Source organism: Enhydra lutris, unplaced genomic scaffold, assembly GCF_002288905.1.
Source record: "Enhydra lutris kenyoni isolate GAN:26980312 unplaced genomic scaffold, ASM228890v2 scaffoldscaffold18, whole genome shotgun sequence".
Lineage (NCBI taxonomy): Eukaryota > Metazoa > Chordata > Mammalia > Carnivora > Mustelidae > Enhydra > Enhydra lutris.
Window position 1 is genome coordinate 20,551,496 of NW_019154102.1, and position 14,732 is coordinate 20,566,227.

The following is a 14,732-nucleotide window of genomic DNA, read 5'->3' on the forward strand; positions in this document are numbered from 1 at the left end:
AAGAAAATGAGCACAAGCAAGGAGAACAGCAGGCAGAGGCTGAAGCAGGTTCCCTGCTGAGCAACAAGCCCGATGTGGGATTTGATCCCTTGACCCTGGGATCATGACCTGACTCAAAGACAGACGGTTAACCGACGGAGCCACCCAAATGTCCTTCAGTAGCACATTTTAAAGCCCATCATGGATGCAAAGATGGGAAGCCACTGGAAAGCGGGGCTAGAGGAGCAGAGATGATAACTCTGTTCTCACCAGAATCTTGTTACCAAAATGGAAGGTTTTGTTCTTTGTTTTTCCTACTCAATACCGTTTGCCAAATAACCAAACAGTATTTGAGGGCAAGCAGGTAATTTATTCAGTAGCTAGAGAACAGAGAAGGAGAGCTCATGCTCTATAGGCACATTTTTCCTATTAGGTCTCATGGTCAGTGTTTTATGGGATTAAGGTAATTAAGGGGCTGGTAAGCAAGTGGACCTTGGGGCTTTGGGGGTGGGGGGTGTGGAGAGGAGACGTCTCAGAATGAGTGCGCCAATTCTTTTCTTCCCTTTAAATGGGTGCAGTCAGGTCTATCATGGCACTGATAGCTGTGTTCTCTGTTAATACAATTAGATGTCACTGAGCCGGAGGCTATGTGTGGAGGGTTAGCACGGCAGCTTGAACTGAACCAAACCGGTGGAAAACTGTGTCATGGGGTCTTGTTTGGAGTCTATGGCTTCTGGTATCTGGCTTTAGTTTCTGGTGGCAAGCAGCATCTGCCAGCAGGACTCAAAAACTGGGCTATGTAGCTTGTATGATGGAGCTTGTTAGTCTCAGGTGACAACGTCCACGCTCAGAAGTCGTGGCAGCCTGGCAGTCTGCACGATTCTAGGCGGGCTCAGCGCAGCCTCCCTTCTTTACAACCGGAACCCTCCAGAGTCGTGTCTACATTTTCCAGTCGGCGGTGAAAGCTCAGTACCCGATCTTCCCGGAAGTTGTTGCTCAGTCGCTTCCGGGGCAGGGTGAGGCGAAGGAAGATTACGAATGGGTCGCAGTCGCAGCCGCTCCCCTCGGAGGGGTGAGTCCAGAAGGAATTTGGCTGGTCTGGGGCTTGGTCGGAGGCGTGGCCCCCCCCTCCCTTTCTCACCCCAAGTACGATCGCAGCGGAGAAAGGGGCTTTTTTCTCCTGAGGTGGAGAAGAGTGGGGTTGGATGGGGGTGGGGGAGTACGAAGACTTGAGCCCTGTACTTTTCAGCCCTCCGGTGTGAAAGCAGTTTTCCCTTCTCTGAGTTAGAGTTTCGCGGACTCTCTGTCAGACTCATACAATAACTTGTTTATACTTGTGACTGAAGGATTTAGAATCAGACCACGGTTCCCTCACTAATTTCTGGGTGGCTTTGTGCAAGTCATCCAGCCCTTCTGAGGCCGAATTACCGTAATTAGACATTGGGGTAGTACTATCTATCTTTAAAAACTGACGTGAGAATTAATGTCACATTCCATAACACTCAGCATGTGGTAATGGCTAGTTCTTGAATGCTCATTGTTCGTTTCCTTCCCAGTTTATGTAATAGGAAAAGCGATATTTAGCATTTTGCGTCCAGGGAGCGCATCTCGTGATATCTTCTGGCACCCACCCCCATAAATAAGGCAGTGGGAAGTAAAGAACAGGACTTCGATCAGGAGATCTCACTTAGACCCTCTGTTCTTCTTCCTCTGGTTGGTTTTTATCACTTTCACTAGTCAAGACCCTAAAGTTGAATGAGGCCACGATCCACATACGGCTATGGAGCACTTAATATGTGCTCAGTCCGAATTAGGAACTGCTGTTTAAGTGTAGAATACACTCCAGATTTCCTATTAAACACCAAAAAAAAAAAAAAAAAAAAAGTCAGTAATTTTTATATCGCGTACATGGCGAAATGATAATAGTTGGGATATACTGGGTCAAATAACAATATTAAAATTAATGCTACCTGTGTCTTTTAATTTTTTTAATATGACTCCTAGAAATGGCTGGCATTATGTTTCCATCGGACGGCGCAGCTCTAGAAATTTGAAGTAATGTTTTGCCTCTGCAAAAAGATTTTGTGTGTTTGTATTAGAGCGCAGGCGGTCCCGGTCCACGTCCCGTGAGCGAGAACGCAGGCGCCGAGAAAGGTCCCGGTCCCGGGAGAGAGATCGGCGAAGGAGCCGCTCTCGATCCCCACACAGAAGACGCTCCAGGTGAGTGCAGAAAAAACCCAGAAGTTGTACCGGCCCCAAAGAAACTAGTCGCTGCCCTTGGATTTGTTTTTATCACTTACAGGGAATTTACAGTTTCATGAAATGAGGGGAACTTAAGCCCACCTTATTTTAAACTGAACATTTACATTGGTAAGATGGGGTTAATCACACACTATGCCATAGAGTTGCCTTGAGGAGGCAATGAGAAATAATACATGAAAAACACTAGCGTGGTGCTTGGCAGGAGTAGGAAGTAAAGGTTTTGTATTTTGGGGTTTTTTGGTTTTAGGGTTTTTTGGTTTGTTTGTTTAAGGTTTCATTTTTATAAGTAATCTCTATACCCAGTGTGGGCTCCAACTCGCCGTCCTGAGATCAGGAGTCGCATATTCCATGGACTGAACCAGCCAGGTGTCCCTGTTTTGTTTTTACTAACTTTTCGGTGATGAGGCTTTACTCAAATATATAAACAAGAATGTGACATCTTGAAAGAACCTTAGAAATGGACTCTTGATTCTTAAGTATCAATTGCTGTTTAAGTCAGCTTTTTTGTGTATTTGTAATTGTTAGAAACTTATTTTTCTGCCTTACAGAAAATTTTTTCAGCCCTAGCTGTACTGAGACTGATGATTAAAGCAATAAATTACATTTTTGGCTTTTTGTTAACAGTGAGGGCCTAGGCAGAACCTTCTTCCTTGTTCTGCTATGGGGAATGGACTCCTCGTTCTCTGGAACCTGGCTTTTGTTCAGCCTTAACCTTTTTGGAGCTCATGTACATGTTTGCCAGTCAACACAAGTCATCAGTTATATCTCTGCTTCTGCTGTCTTTACTTATTGAATATTAGGTCCCCAAGACGACATAGATCCACATCTCCTTCCCCTTCTCGACTGAAAGAAAGAAGAGATGAGGAAAAGAAAGAAACAAAAGAAACAAAGAGCAAAGAACGCCAGATTACTGGTAATGTTATTAGATAAATAACTGTAGGAAAAACACAGCTGTGTTCATGTAACTTTAGTCATGATAAAATTATAAAAGTATTATTTGGGGACATTTAAGTATTAGATTTTTTTATAGTGTTCATTGCATATGGTATTGAGATTTTGTTATTATTGTACCTTAGTGAGTTGCTGGTTTTCTGTGGTGCTCTTGGTATAAGAAGGACAGTTAAAAATGAGAATATTCTATTTTGGAAGTACCTTTAAAAGTAGTGTTGTATCTGACATTAAAAGTGGTCCTGCCCAAAGGCTCCAAGCATGTCCTTTTTTTTTTTTTTTTGAAAGATTTTATTCATTTATTTGACAGAGATCACAAGTAGGCAGAGAGAGAGAGGAGGAAGTAGGCTCCCTGCTGAGCAGAGAGCCCAGTGCAGGGCTCTATCCCAGGACCCTGGCACCATGACCTGAGCCGAAGGCAGAGGCCTTAACCCACTGAGCCACCCAGGCGCCCCAAGCATGTCCTTTTTTAAGCATTCTCTTCTGATGGAGGATGGAGAGCATATTCCCTCCGTGCATCTTAAGTTACATTTTGTCCAAACTGAGGAGGAATTTTTTCCAATTTCCAAGTCTTTAGCTAATTGTTTGTGTGTTCTCTGTTGCTGAGATGGAATAACTATTTTTTTAAAGATATTATGTAATTTTAGAGAGAGAGAGAGAGAGAGGGCAAGCAAGAATATGAGCAGAGAAGGGAGACAGGGGAGAGGCAGAAGCAGACTCCCCGCCTAGCAGGGAACCCTGCCAGGACCCTGAGACCATGACCTGAGCTGAAGGCAGACGCTTAACCAACTGAGCCACCCAGGCACCTTGAAATAACTGTTAATCTGTTGCCACCACCCTTTTTATACAGGTCATGTCCCATGTCGTTGGACCCTGCCCCTGGGTACAAAAGTTGAGCCTTCCTATGAAACCTTTCCTAAGCCAAAATGGCATAAAGCAAAGAGTCATGCTTTCTGAAAGTTTGTGGTACACCACTTTGCTTTTACAGAAGACCTACATTAGGGGACGCCTGGGTGGCTCAGTTGTTAAGTGGCTGCTTTCGGCTCAGGTCATGATCCCAGGATCCTGGGATCGAGCCCTGCATCTGGCTCCCTGCTTCTCTCTTTCCCACTCCCCCTGCTTGTGTTCCCTGTCTTAACTGTGTCTCTCTCTGTCAAATCAATAAATAAAATCTTTAAAGAAAAAAAAAAAGACCTACATTGGTACAGTAATTGCTTTTTTCTTAAAAATAAAAATCCTCTTCACATTTCTTTTGGTTAGCAAAAAAAGTACTAACATAGGTCTTTTTTTTTTTCTTTTGAAGTATTTATTTTAGAGAGTGTGTGTGTGCGAGCAAGCACAAGCAGGGAGGGGAAAGGGAGAAAGAATCTGAAGCAGACACACACTGAACGCAGAGCCCGACATGGTGCTCGATCCTACAACTGCAAGATCATGACCTGAGCCAAAACCACGAACTGGTTGCTTAACTGACTAAAACTGACTAAGCCACCCAGGTGCCCCTAATGTAGGTCTTTTCTAAAAGCAAAGTGGTACACCACAAACTTTGGGCAGGTGGGATGCCTATATATAAAGTGATAGGAGTTAAAAAAAATTTTATTTTTGTGTTATTTTTTTGCAGAGGAGGACTTAGAGGGCAAAACAGAGGAAGAAATAGAAATGATGAAATTAATGGGATTTGCCTCTTTTGACTCCACAAAAGTAAGTAAAACATGTAGCCAGTTAAACATTCTGATTTGAATTAATCCATTCATACTGCCACAAATTTCCATATTATTTTACTGTAGCTCATAATTTCTTCCATTCACACAAGTTTTTTCCTTTAGAAAACGTGAAGTATCTGTGTGAAGAGCATTGAGAGCACAGAGAAGGAAGCACTAAGCTGCCATTAGAATTTGGGGAGTGTTTGCCTGATGTTTAATTTTTATCTTCAGGGTGATCAGATGAAGAGGAGGAAGATCATTTGAATAGAGGGAAGAGCTCATGAGAATGTATGTAGGTATGAAGGAGCATAGTGTGTTGTGGGAATTTCAAATTCAGTGACTAGTAAGAGGTGCTGATGGGTTAGGAGTGAGGTTAGAAAGTGAGATAGAGAGCAAATTGTGGAAGCTTTTGATACTCTTAGCCATGCTAAGGAACTTAGAGTTGATTCTTTAGGTGCTGAGGAGAAGAAGCAATGATACGTGCATTTAGAAAGATGAGCCAGGGGGCATCTGGGTGGCTCAGTGGGTTAATCCTCTGCTTTCAGCTCAGGTCACGATCTCAGGGTCCTGGGATCAAGCCCCACATCAGGCTCTCTGCTCGGCGGGGAGTCTGCTTCTCCCTCTCCCTCTGCCTGCCTCTCTGCCTACTTGTGATCTCTCTGTCAAATAAATAAATAAAATCGAAAGAAAGAAAGATGAGCCAGGACAACATGGAGGACAGATAGGAGACAGATTAGGTTGGAGGCAAGGAGAACTGTTGGGTCATGCAAATGAAAGATGATGAAGGCCTGAACTGAGGCCAGAATATTGAGTCTACTCAGGAGCCAGAGTTGGTGGTGGTGGTGGGAGTGAGTAGTCTTTGAGGACTCCAAAGTGATAGGCTGAAACACCAGGAAATGGGGTTAACCAAGAAAGGGTTCTAGGACAGAGAAATGCTGTTAAACAAGAATGAAATTCAGCTGCTGAGAAAGATGACATTGGGTAGCTGTATATATATCTCAAAGCTCAGAAGAGGGGAGAATTGGAAAGTGAGTTTCCTAGCCTTGATCATAATACTGAAGAGAATAAGGAACTGGGGGAGGAAAAGGAGGGTTTTTTAAGAAGATGATGAAGAGAAGGGATTATAGGTTGGGGGGGGTGGGGTAAAGAGTAGAAAGAGATAGGGAGATGGGAAAGAAAGAGAAATGGGGGGGAGGGGAGATAGAGGATGTGGAAAAAGGAGAAGAGAAAGAAGGAGCTAGTAAGAATAGAGAGTATGTGTGGAAGGAATATATATTTTCTTTGAGAATATAGTTTAAAAACATTCTCTAGAATTTTAAGTCCATTTAGTTTTATAAATGGAAATAGGTTCTTAAGAAAAAATGTCAAAAATAATCCAAATCTTGTGAATGGATTGGGATAATCTCAGAATCTGTAAAAGTTTCTTACTAATGGTTGTGATTGTGTAGAGCTCATGTTTTTTTTATTTTATTTTAATTTTTATTTTTAAGATTTTATTTATTTGACAGAAATCGCAAGTAGGCAGAGAGGTAGGCAGAGAGAAGGGGAAGCAGGCTCCCTGCCGAGCAGAGAGCCTGATGTGGGGCTTGATCCCAGAACCCTGGGACCATGACCTGAGCCAAAGGCAGAGGCTTAACCTAATGAGTCACCCAAGCGCCCCTAGAGCTCACATGTTTTTAAAATGACAGTGTATATATAACCTAAGAGGAATACTGAGGCATGACTGTTCTGAGGTAAGAAAATTAGGAGCTCTTGTTCTCACAAATGGTTATTCCCCATTTTTTAATTTAATGCAGTTTATGTATCTGTTTTTTTTCCTTGAGTACACCAAATCCTTATTTGTTTTGCCAAAGAGTATTTTATAAGTGAAATGATTTATTAATGTGTACACTGAGTGAACAAAAATATCTCCAAAGTAAAGCAACTGTAATTTTGCTGTTGTTAGAAGAATAGGGAGGGGAATCTATCAGAATTATTTTTGGGGGGCTGGGGCTGGAGCAGAGGGTTTCTGTTGTTTGATGTTAAGTTCGAAATTCTGAGAATCAGATGTAAAAATGGAACCATACTTTTTTTTTTTAAGATTTTATTTATTTATTTATTTGAGAAAGAAAGAGCATGAGCAGTGGGGAGGAGCAGAGGGAGAAGCAGGTTCTCAGCTGAGCAGGGAGCCCCACATGGGCCTCAATCCCAGGACCCTGGGATCATGATCCTGGAGCCATACTTTTAACTGTAGTCTGTGCTGAAGGTGTCTATTTATAAAAGAAAAAAATAGTGGCGCCTGGGTGGCTCAGTGGGTTAAAGCCTCTGCCTTCGGCTCAGGTCATGATCCCAGGGTCCTGGGATCAAGCCCCACATCAGGTGCTCTGCTCAGCAGGGAGCCTGCTTCCCTTCCTCTCTCTGCCTATCTCTGTCTGTCAAATAAATAAATAAAAAATCTTTAATAAAAAAAAAAAAAAAATAGGTGAGAATTCATACATCCCGTAAAAAAAAGGTGTACCATGAGAACAAATGATGTCATTTGTTTTCTTAAGGACATCTACAAGGATGTTAATCTAGTTTATATGCAGTTAGTTTCATGGCCATCAGTTGTAAAGCTTCTCTGTTCATTTGCCTTTCAGTAATGTGTATCTTGTGATATTTCATCATAGGTCTATGCTACTTTTTCATGTACCAGTGTGGTCACTTATTTTCCCTTAAATTTTCACATTCTAGAATGTTTCAGAGTTCGGTTATGTTTGTTAATGGGTAATTTTCTATTTTAGCATGTAAATCAAAACAGGCTAATAATATACAACTCTTCAAATAGCTTTCAAAAACCGGTAATCCTTTAGGAATTGAACTTAATAAAATAGAATCATTACTTTTTTTCTAAGCCAGTCTTTCGAAATCCTGCCTGCTTTCTGTTTTTGGGAGGGTAAAATTATACACCTCAAGTAATTTACCCAGTATTGTACTCTCCGCACCCTCCCAACAATGTAGTGAAAACAGGAATAGAAAAGTAAAACCAGATACATGTATTTATTATTTTTATAAGATTTATTTATTCTAAGTTTTGGAGAGAGTGCAAGCAGGAAAGGGGCGAAGGGAGAGAGAGAATCTCCAGCAGAACCTCCACTGAGTGTGAAGCTCGACACAGGGCTCAATCCCACAACCCCCAGATCATGACCTGAGCCGAAATCAAGAGTCAGACACTTGATCAACTGAGCCCGCCAGGTGCCCCCAAGTGCATTTACTTTAGCTCCACCTCAAATATATACCTGACCTGTGCATCCCTTTAAGGCAGTGGAAAAGAATCCTTTTTTTATCCTAACAGAGATACCTAGTAAGTGTGCTATGCAGATAGGGTATACTCTCATGAGTAATGGTGGGGGAGGGAGGGAGGGAATTGGAGGTCACATGTGTATGAAAGAGATGGCATTGATCGCTGGTGTTCATATATTTAACAGTCATTTTCTGAGCACCTGCAAGTTCAGTGTCCTAGGGTGTGAGAATGCAAAGGTAACTGATATCCATATCCCTCCATCAAGAAGCTTTCAGTCTCAGAGAAAGTAACATCATGTATATACATCATGAAAATGCAAGGTAGAAAATGGAAGGTATTATGAGGGAAGCACAGTTAACAGTCTGGGGAAGGGTAGTGGGTTTCTGCCGGCTGAACCACTGGAATTGGCCCTTGAATGGTGGATAAGAACTAGGTGGTTGGGGTTCTTGGATGAGGGTTGAGAAGGCAGTTTAGACATGAGAAACAGCAAATGATGAGTTAACTTGGCCAGATCAAAAGACCCATAAAGGAGTTAGTGAAAAAGAAGGTAGATGCCACATAAGAAGGGCTAAGATAAAAGTGACACTTAACATTAACACCTGTTATTCTGCATTCTGGGTTTTTAAAAGATTTATTCATTCATTCATTCATTCATTTATTTTAGAGAGGGGAGGTAGGGAGAGGGGCACAGGGTGAGGGAGAGAATCCCAAGTAGACCCCCAGCTGAGTGTGGCTGTCTCATGACCCTGAGATCACGACCTGAGCCAAAACCAAGAGTTGTATGTATAGTCAATCAACTGAGCCACCTAGGCACCCCTGTATTCTGATTCTTGATTGAAAAATCAAAATTTTAAGGCCTGTGCAAGAAAGGAGATCTGAATGAATGGTGACTGTTCCAGCTGTGATTTGAGCTGTGAGCTTAGGTCATAAGTTAAATTTTCCTAGAGAAAATAGCCGTAAGTGGTATTTGGTTTCAAAGAATTCTTGGACCAAAAAAGATTAAGAACCTATTTCTCTGCATGCCTTGCATATAAATATATATACCATGAATGTTTGTTGGCTTGGATATTTGAATATGTTAGATTATGTGTGACTGTAAAAATGGGAACAGAGTTTTAATACATGGGAGTTCATGGAATATCATCATTATCTGAAAATTCTCTCATTGGGCTTCACCATTCTTAAATGAATTTTGCCATTTGAGTATGTTTAGAGGATCCAGCTCTTTGAGGCATTTAATATATCCTTCCCATTTTTTATATTTGTTTATTGCTTTTCTCTAGGGGAAAAAGGTGGATGGTTCTGTAAATGCCTATGCCATAAATGTGTCTCAGAAGAGGAAGTACAGGTATGCTTAGCTCCCATGACTATGTTTGAACTAATGATAAAAATTAGGTGCTTGGGAAAGAATTTATTTATGAGATAGCTGTGTTTGTAGGAAATGTAGCAGTTTCGTATAGTTCCTTGTTTTGATCTTCTTTGCTTATATTCTGGTGTGTTAGAATAATTTCCAATTTACATGTGAACTAATAACTATTACAGAGAAGGCTGTTGGCTTAAATTTTTTAAAACTCAACATTGTTCTTTTTTCAAAACAGCATATTCTCAAGTCTTCAGGCTTTAATTTTATTACATTTACAGATTTAAATTCGATCCCTCCTGAATTATTAACCTAGAATGATTGTGTAAAGATTTCAGCTACAAATATATTTTTCTGTTGAGTATCTTAAGTATATTAAGGCATATTTTATCAATACCACAGAAATAAACAATCCATACCTGAAATTTCACTGAATTCATAATGACATCTTTTTTTTTTTTTTTAAAGATTTCATTTATTTATTTGACAGAGAGAGATCACGGTAGACAGAGGCAGGCAGAGAGAGAGAGAGGGAAGCAGGCTCCCCGCTGAGCAGAGAGCCCCATGCGGGACTCGATCCCAGAACCCTGAGATCATGACCTGAGCCGAAGGCAGCGGCCTAACCCGCTGAGCCACCCAGGCGCCCCATGACATCTTTAAATGCCTTTCTCTCAGCCTTTACCAATGATAAAAGATTAGTATTCCAATTAGCTTAGAATATGTATAATGTGATCTGAGAATGCTGTGAGTTAAGGTGAGGACTGGAATCATCATTAACGGCCCTTTGCAAAATTATTTTCAAAGAAAGTCTTAATGGGGAGAACTAGTACAATATGCAGTCATATTTACATGATGGGTACCTATTTTAGAGCTCTTCTCTATTTCCTTATTATTACCTGTAAATAGGGATTTTCAATCTTTTTTTTTTTTTTTTTTTTTTTTAAGTCTGTAGAACCTTTCCAAATAATTTTGGAAGTATATTTCCATCTTTCTGTTTGGATTTTAAAGAAATCTGAAAGGCTTTAGGTTATTTTGAAAATGATATAATATCCTTAATGTGCATTAAATAACCATGAATACTTTTTGCCCTAGACTTTGCCAATTTAAAGATGATTTGTATTATTATTTTTTTATAAGAGGAGTCCAGAATTTTTTTTTAATACACAATGAGTTTTCTCTTCTCATCATAGGCAGTACATGAATCGAAAAGGCGGATTCAACAGACCTTTGGATTTCATTGCATGAAAACTGAAATGATAAAGAATGATTTTTTTTCCTTTACCTTGTTCAGAAGAGTGGATTTTGTATTTCATATTTAATATGCATAAAAAACAGGATCACAGTCCTTCCTCCTTGTAAAGTAAGAAAATTTTTATTTATGATGTATGCAGTTCACATACCCTGACTCACAAAAAGGAAAATTAAATACTACATTTTTTTCTTTTAGGAAATATCATTTGGGGCAATCAGCCCCATTTTTTTGTTCTTATTATTGTGGAATCTGTATATGTTTTCTTCTTGGGTGCACGTTAGGACTTTTTTTAAACACATAAAAGTAATTTGGATATAAGTTTGTCAAATAAAGCAATATTTCTACCCTTTTGTATTTGATAAATATTTGTATTGCTGTATAAAATTTTCCCCCTACACAGTTTTTCTCCCCTACGTAGATTTAGATTTCATTAGTAACTTACAAATAACTGGGGGGTTTTTTGCCCCAATTATTTCCTCCATTTATTGTTTTTCCCATTTTAAAAACCAAATATGCTTATTATATAAAAACTTGGGAGAAACCAAAAAGCAAAAAGAAGAGCCAAAAATCACCTATATCTATCCCCAGAAACAATATTTTGATATATGTCTTTCCAGCCTCCTATGGTATATATTTATTGTCCCTACCCGTTATATCAGAATTTATATGCTGTTCTCTTTTGCTAATCTTTTTTCTCCCATGTACTGTGAACAGTTTTTAATACTTACGTGTTATTTAGAAACTTAACTTTTAGTTAAATTTAGCTACTTGGTTGTACCATAATTTATTAACTGATCTTTTATGAGCAAACATTGGCTTACCTCCCATGACTTGCTGTTTTAATTAAAACTGTGAGTAGTATTCCTGTTACATACATCTTTTTGTACTTGTTGCATTATTTCCTCAGGTTCCATTCTTAGATGTGGCATTGCTGGGTGAGATAAAGGGGTGTGTGTGCATGTCTTAAGGCTTTTGATATATGTATGGCTAGAAAGGTAACAACCATCTCTCACCAGTAAAGTATAAGCATTCTGATTTTCATATGTGGGCACCAGTGTCAGGTGTAATACTTTTTAAAATTTCCAATCTGGTAAACTAGTATTTGGTTTTAATTTGTTCAGTTGCTAAGGAGGATGAACATTTAAAAAATGTGTTGGTCATATATATATATACATTTGTGTGAAATGCTTACTCCAGGTCTTGGAGCCACTTCTTTTTTTTTTTTTTTTCTTAAAGACTTTTTTAAAAATTTATTTGACAGAGATCACAAGTAGGCAGAGAGGCAGGCAGAGAGAGAGAGAGGGAAGCAGGCTCCCTGCTGAGCAGAAAGCCCAATACGGGACTTGATCCCAGGACCATGAGATCATGACCTCAGCCGAAGGCCGCGGCTTAACCCACTGAGCCACCCAGGCACCCTTTGGAGCTGCTTCTTTTGGCAAGCTTTTCTTTTTCTTAGTTGAGGGAAACCCTTTTTATACCAAAGATGACAACCACTACCCATTCTCTTTCATACCTTGCTGATATTTGAGGTTCTGTGGTTAGATTTTATTTTACTTTATTTTTGAGTAAGTAATACAAACACATGGAACACAATTCAGACAGAACAAAGGGTATATAGGGAAGAGCTAATTGTGCATCCTTTCAGAGATATTCCATATATACACAAACGTATGTGTGTACATATCTTTGTTATTCAAATATAAGCAGACTCTACACACTATTCTGCACCTGTCCTTTTTTTATTTACTAGTACATCCTAAAATTATTTCTTTTATCTTTTATTTAAGTAGGCTTCATGTCTAGCATAGAGCCTAATGCAGGCTTGAACTCACAGCCCTGAGATCAAGACCTGAACTGAGATCAAGAGTCTGGCACTTAACCACCTGATCCACCCAGGCGCCCCAGGATTGTTTCTTACCAGTGCATTTAACACTGTCTCTATTTATTAAGGGCAGCAGTCGCGGCTCATTATAGGATGGACTGTAATAGTCCTTATTGATGGGCACGCATATTGGTTGTTTTTTAAAAATAGTCTTTCACTGTTTTTAAAAATTTGGGGGCACTTGGCTGGCTTATTCAGTGGAGCATGTGACTCGGGGTTACGAGTTAGAGCCCCACATTAGGTATAGAGATTACTTTAAAAAAAAACTTTAAAAAAAGGATTCTATAATCACCATCCTTGTATGTAAATGATTTTACAAGCATTTTTAGCTGGATTATAAATCATTATTACATCTAAAATTTGACCACCTGTTGTAGTTCTTTAAAAATTTTCCTGGGAAATTCATTTCCTGCAAAGAAAATAATAGTAGTGTGACTGCACTGCATAATACAGTGCACAGAGCACCTTGGTTTATTTAATCCGTAAGAGATGGAGCAGGTACTACTATCTCCATTTCCCAGATGAGAAAGCTGAGGCTTTTCAAACCATAAAAGCAGGAAATACTGGGATTTACGCTACATCAGTTGCACAGTTTGTAATACCCATTGCACGAATGTCCCTGCCCCCAGGTGGTTAGATTATTTTGCTTGGAGTTTTTTTTTTTAATTTTTTATTTTTTTATAAACATATAATATATTTTTATCCCCAGGGGTACAGGTCTGTGAATCGCCAGGTTTACACACTTCACAGCACTCACCATAGCACATACCCTCCCCAATGTCCATAACCCCACCTCCCTCTCCCAACCCCCCTCCCCCCAGCAACCCTCAGTTTGTTTTGTGAGATTAAGAGTCACTTATGGTTTGTCTCCCTCCCAATCCCATCTTGTTTCATTTATTCTTCTCCTACCCCCTTAGCTCCCCATGTTGCATCTCCACTTCCTCATATCAGGGAGATCATATGATAGTTGTCTTTCTCCGATTGACTTATTTCGCTATTGCTTGGAGTTTTGCCACCTGAGCTGTTTGTCTCTACAAACAATTATCCACAATTATCCACAATAAGGACTATTTCTGACCACATTTGTGCACACTTAAGGAAGGCAGATCCAGCTGTGGTTTTAATAAGGAAGCTAAAACTTCTGGGATAAAATAATATACCCAAGACCACATTACAAATTTTTGGATTGTCATCTTTGTGTGGTGTTAATAGAGATTTGACTCAAGATCCCCAAAGCAGCAAGCTTGGTAAAAAATAACGAGAATACCTCGTAGGTCAATAGGTTTGCTCTCCATGAGCTAACACCAAGAAATGGAAGAGGAAGACATCTGAAAAGCCAGAGATAAGACACCTGTGATCCTAAAGGAAGTCCTGTTTTTGTTTATTCATTTGGGGGTTTTTTGTTTTTAAGATTTTTTTTAAGAGATAGAGCATAAGCAGCAGGGAGGAGCAGAGGGAGAGGGACGAACAGACTGTGCTGAGCGTGGAGCCCGAGGTAGGGCTCAGTCCCACGACCCTGGGATCATGACCTGAGCAGAAATCAAGAGTTGGGTGCTGAAGAAACTGAGCCACCCAGACACCCCAGAAGTCCTGGTTTAAAGAAAGTTTTATCCATCAGATCATCTGATTCTGTAAGAACAAATACGGAGCATCTTTGTCTTCCTCTAGCAAGCTGCTGCTTCTCAGACATAAATTGTACCATATCTTCTCTTTCTAAGTATCTAAATGTTGGAGTGTGTTGGGGTTTAATTCCTGGACACTCCATTCTCTTCCTTACTGAGTCTCCAGTGTGGCTTCCAGCTTATACTTCCAGCCTAGCCATTTTATTGAATTGTAGGCTTGTGCAGTTGTGCAGTTATGTGCCTAGATTATTAGGCACCTCAAAGTTAAGGTTGACTCAGTTCTCATTTCCCTGCCCAGCCTTTTCTGAGGCTTCCCCATCTCAGTAAATGGCCCATCCTTTCACTCCTTTGCTCAGACCAAAATCTGTAGGGTCATCCTTGACCTCCTCTCTCATACCCCACATTCATTAGCAAACTTTTTGGCTCTAACCTCAGTATATTTTGCATCCAACTGTTGCTTTTTTC

General features: G+C 40.1%; 1 protein-coding gene across 2 annotated transcripts; it reads left to right on the forward strand.

Moving 5' to 3' along the window:
- The first annotated feature begins 962 nt into the window (after window positions 1–962).
- On the forward strand, window positions 963–11,637 carry LOC111148073 (small nuclear ribonucleoprotein U4/U6.U5 subunit 27). Of its 2 annotated transcripts, none has more exons than XR_002640669.1 (6): window positions 963–1,051; window positions 1,984–2,199; window positions 3,042–3,154; window positions 4,808–4,887; window positions 9,435–9,499; window positions 10,702–11,637. XR_002640669.1 is itself a non-coding variant. In XM_022504456.1 (6 exons), the coding sequence occupies exons 1-6, from the start codon at window positions 1,018–1,020 to the stop codon at window positions 10,754–10,756; spliced, it is 468 nt and encodes a 155-aa protein (XP_022360164.1). In that variant the 5' UTR covers window positions 963–1,017; the 3' UTR covers window positions 10,757–11,637. The 2 variants fall into 2 exon arrangements, 1 of the variants encoding a protein (XP_022360164.1); XM_022504456.1 differs by having other exon boundaries at window positions 2,079–2,199.
- The last annotated feature ends 3,095 nt before the right edge of the window (window positions 11,638–14,732 follow it).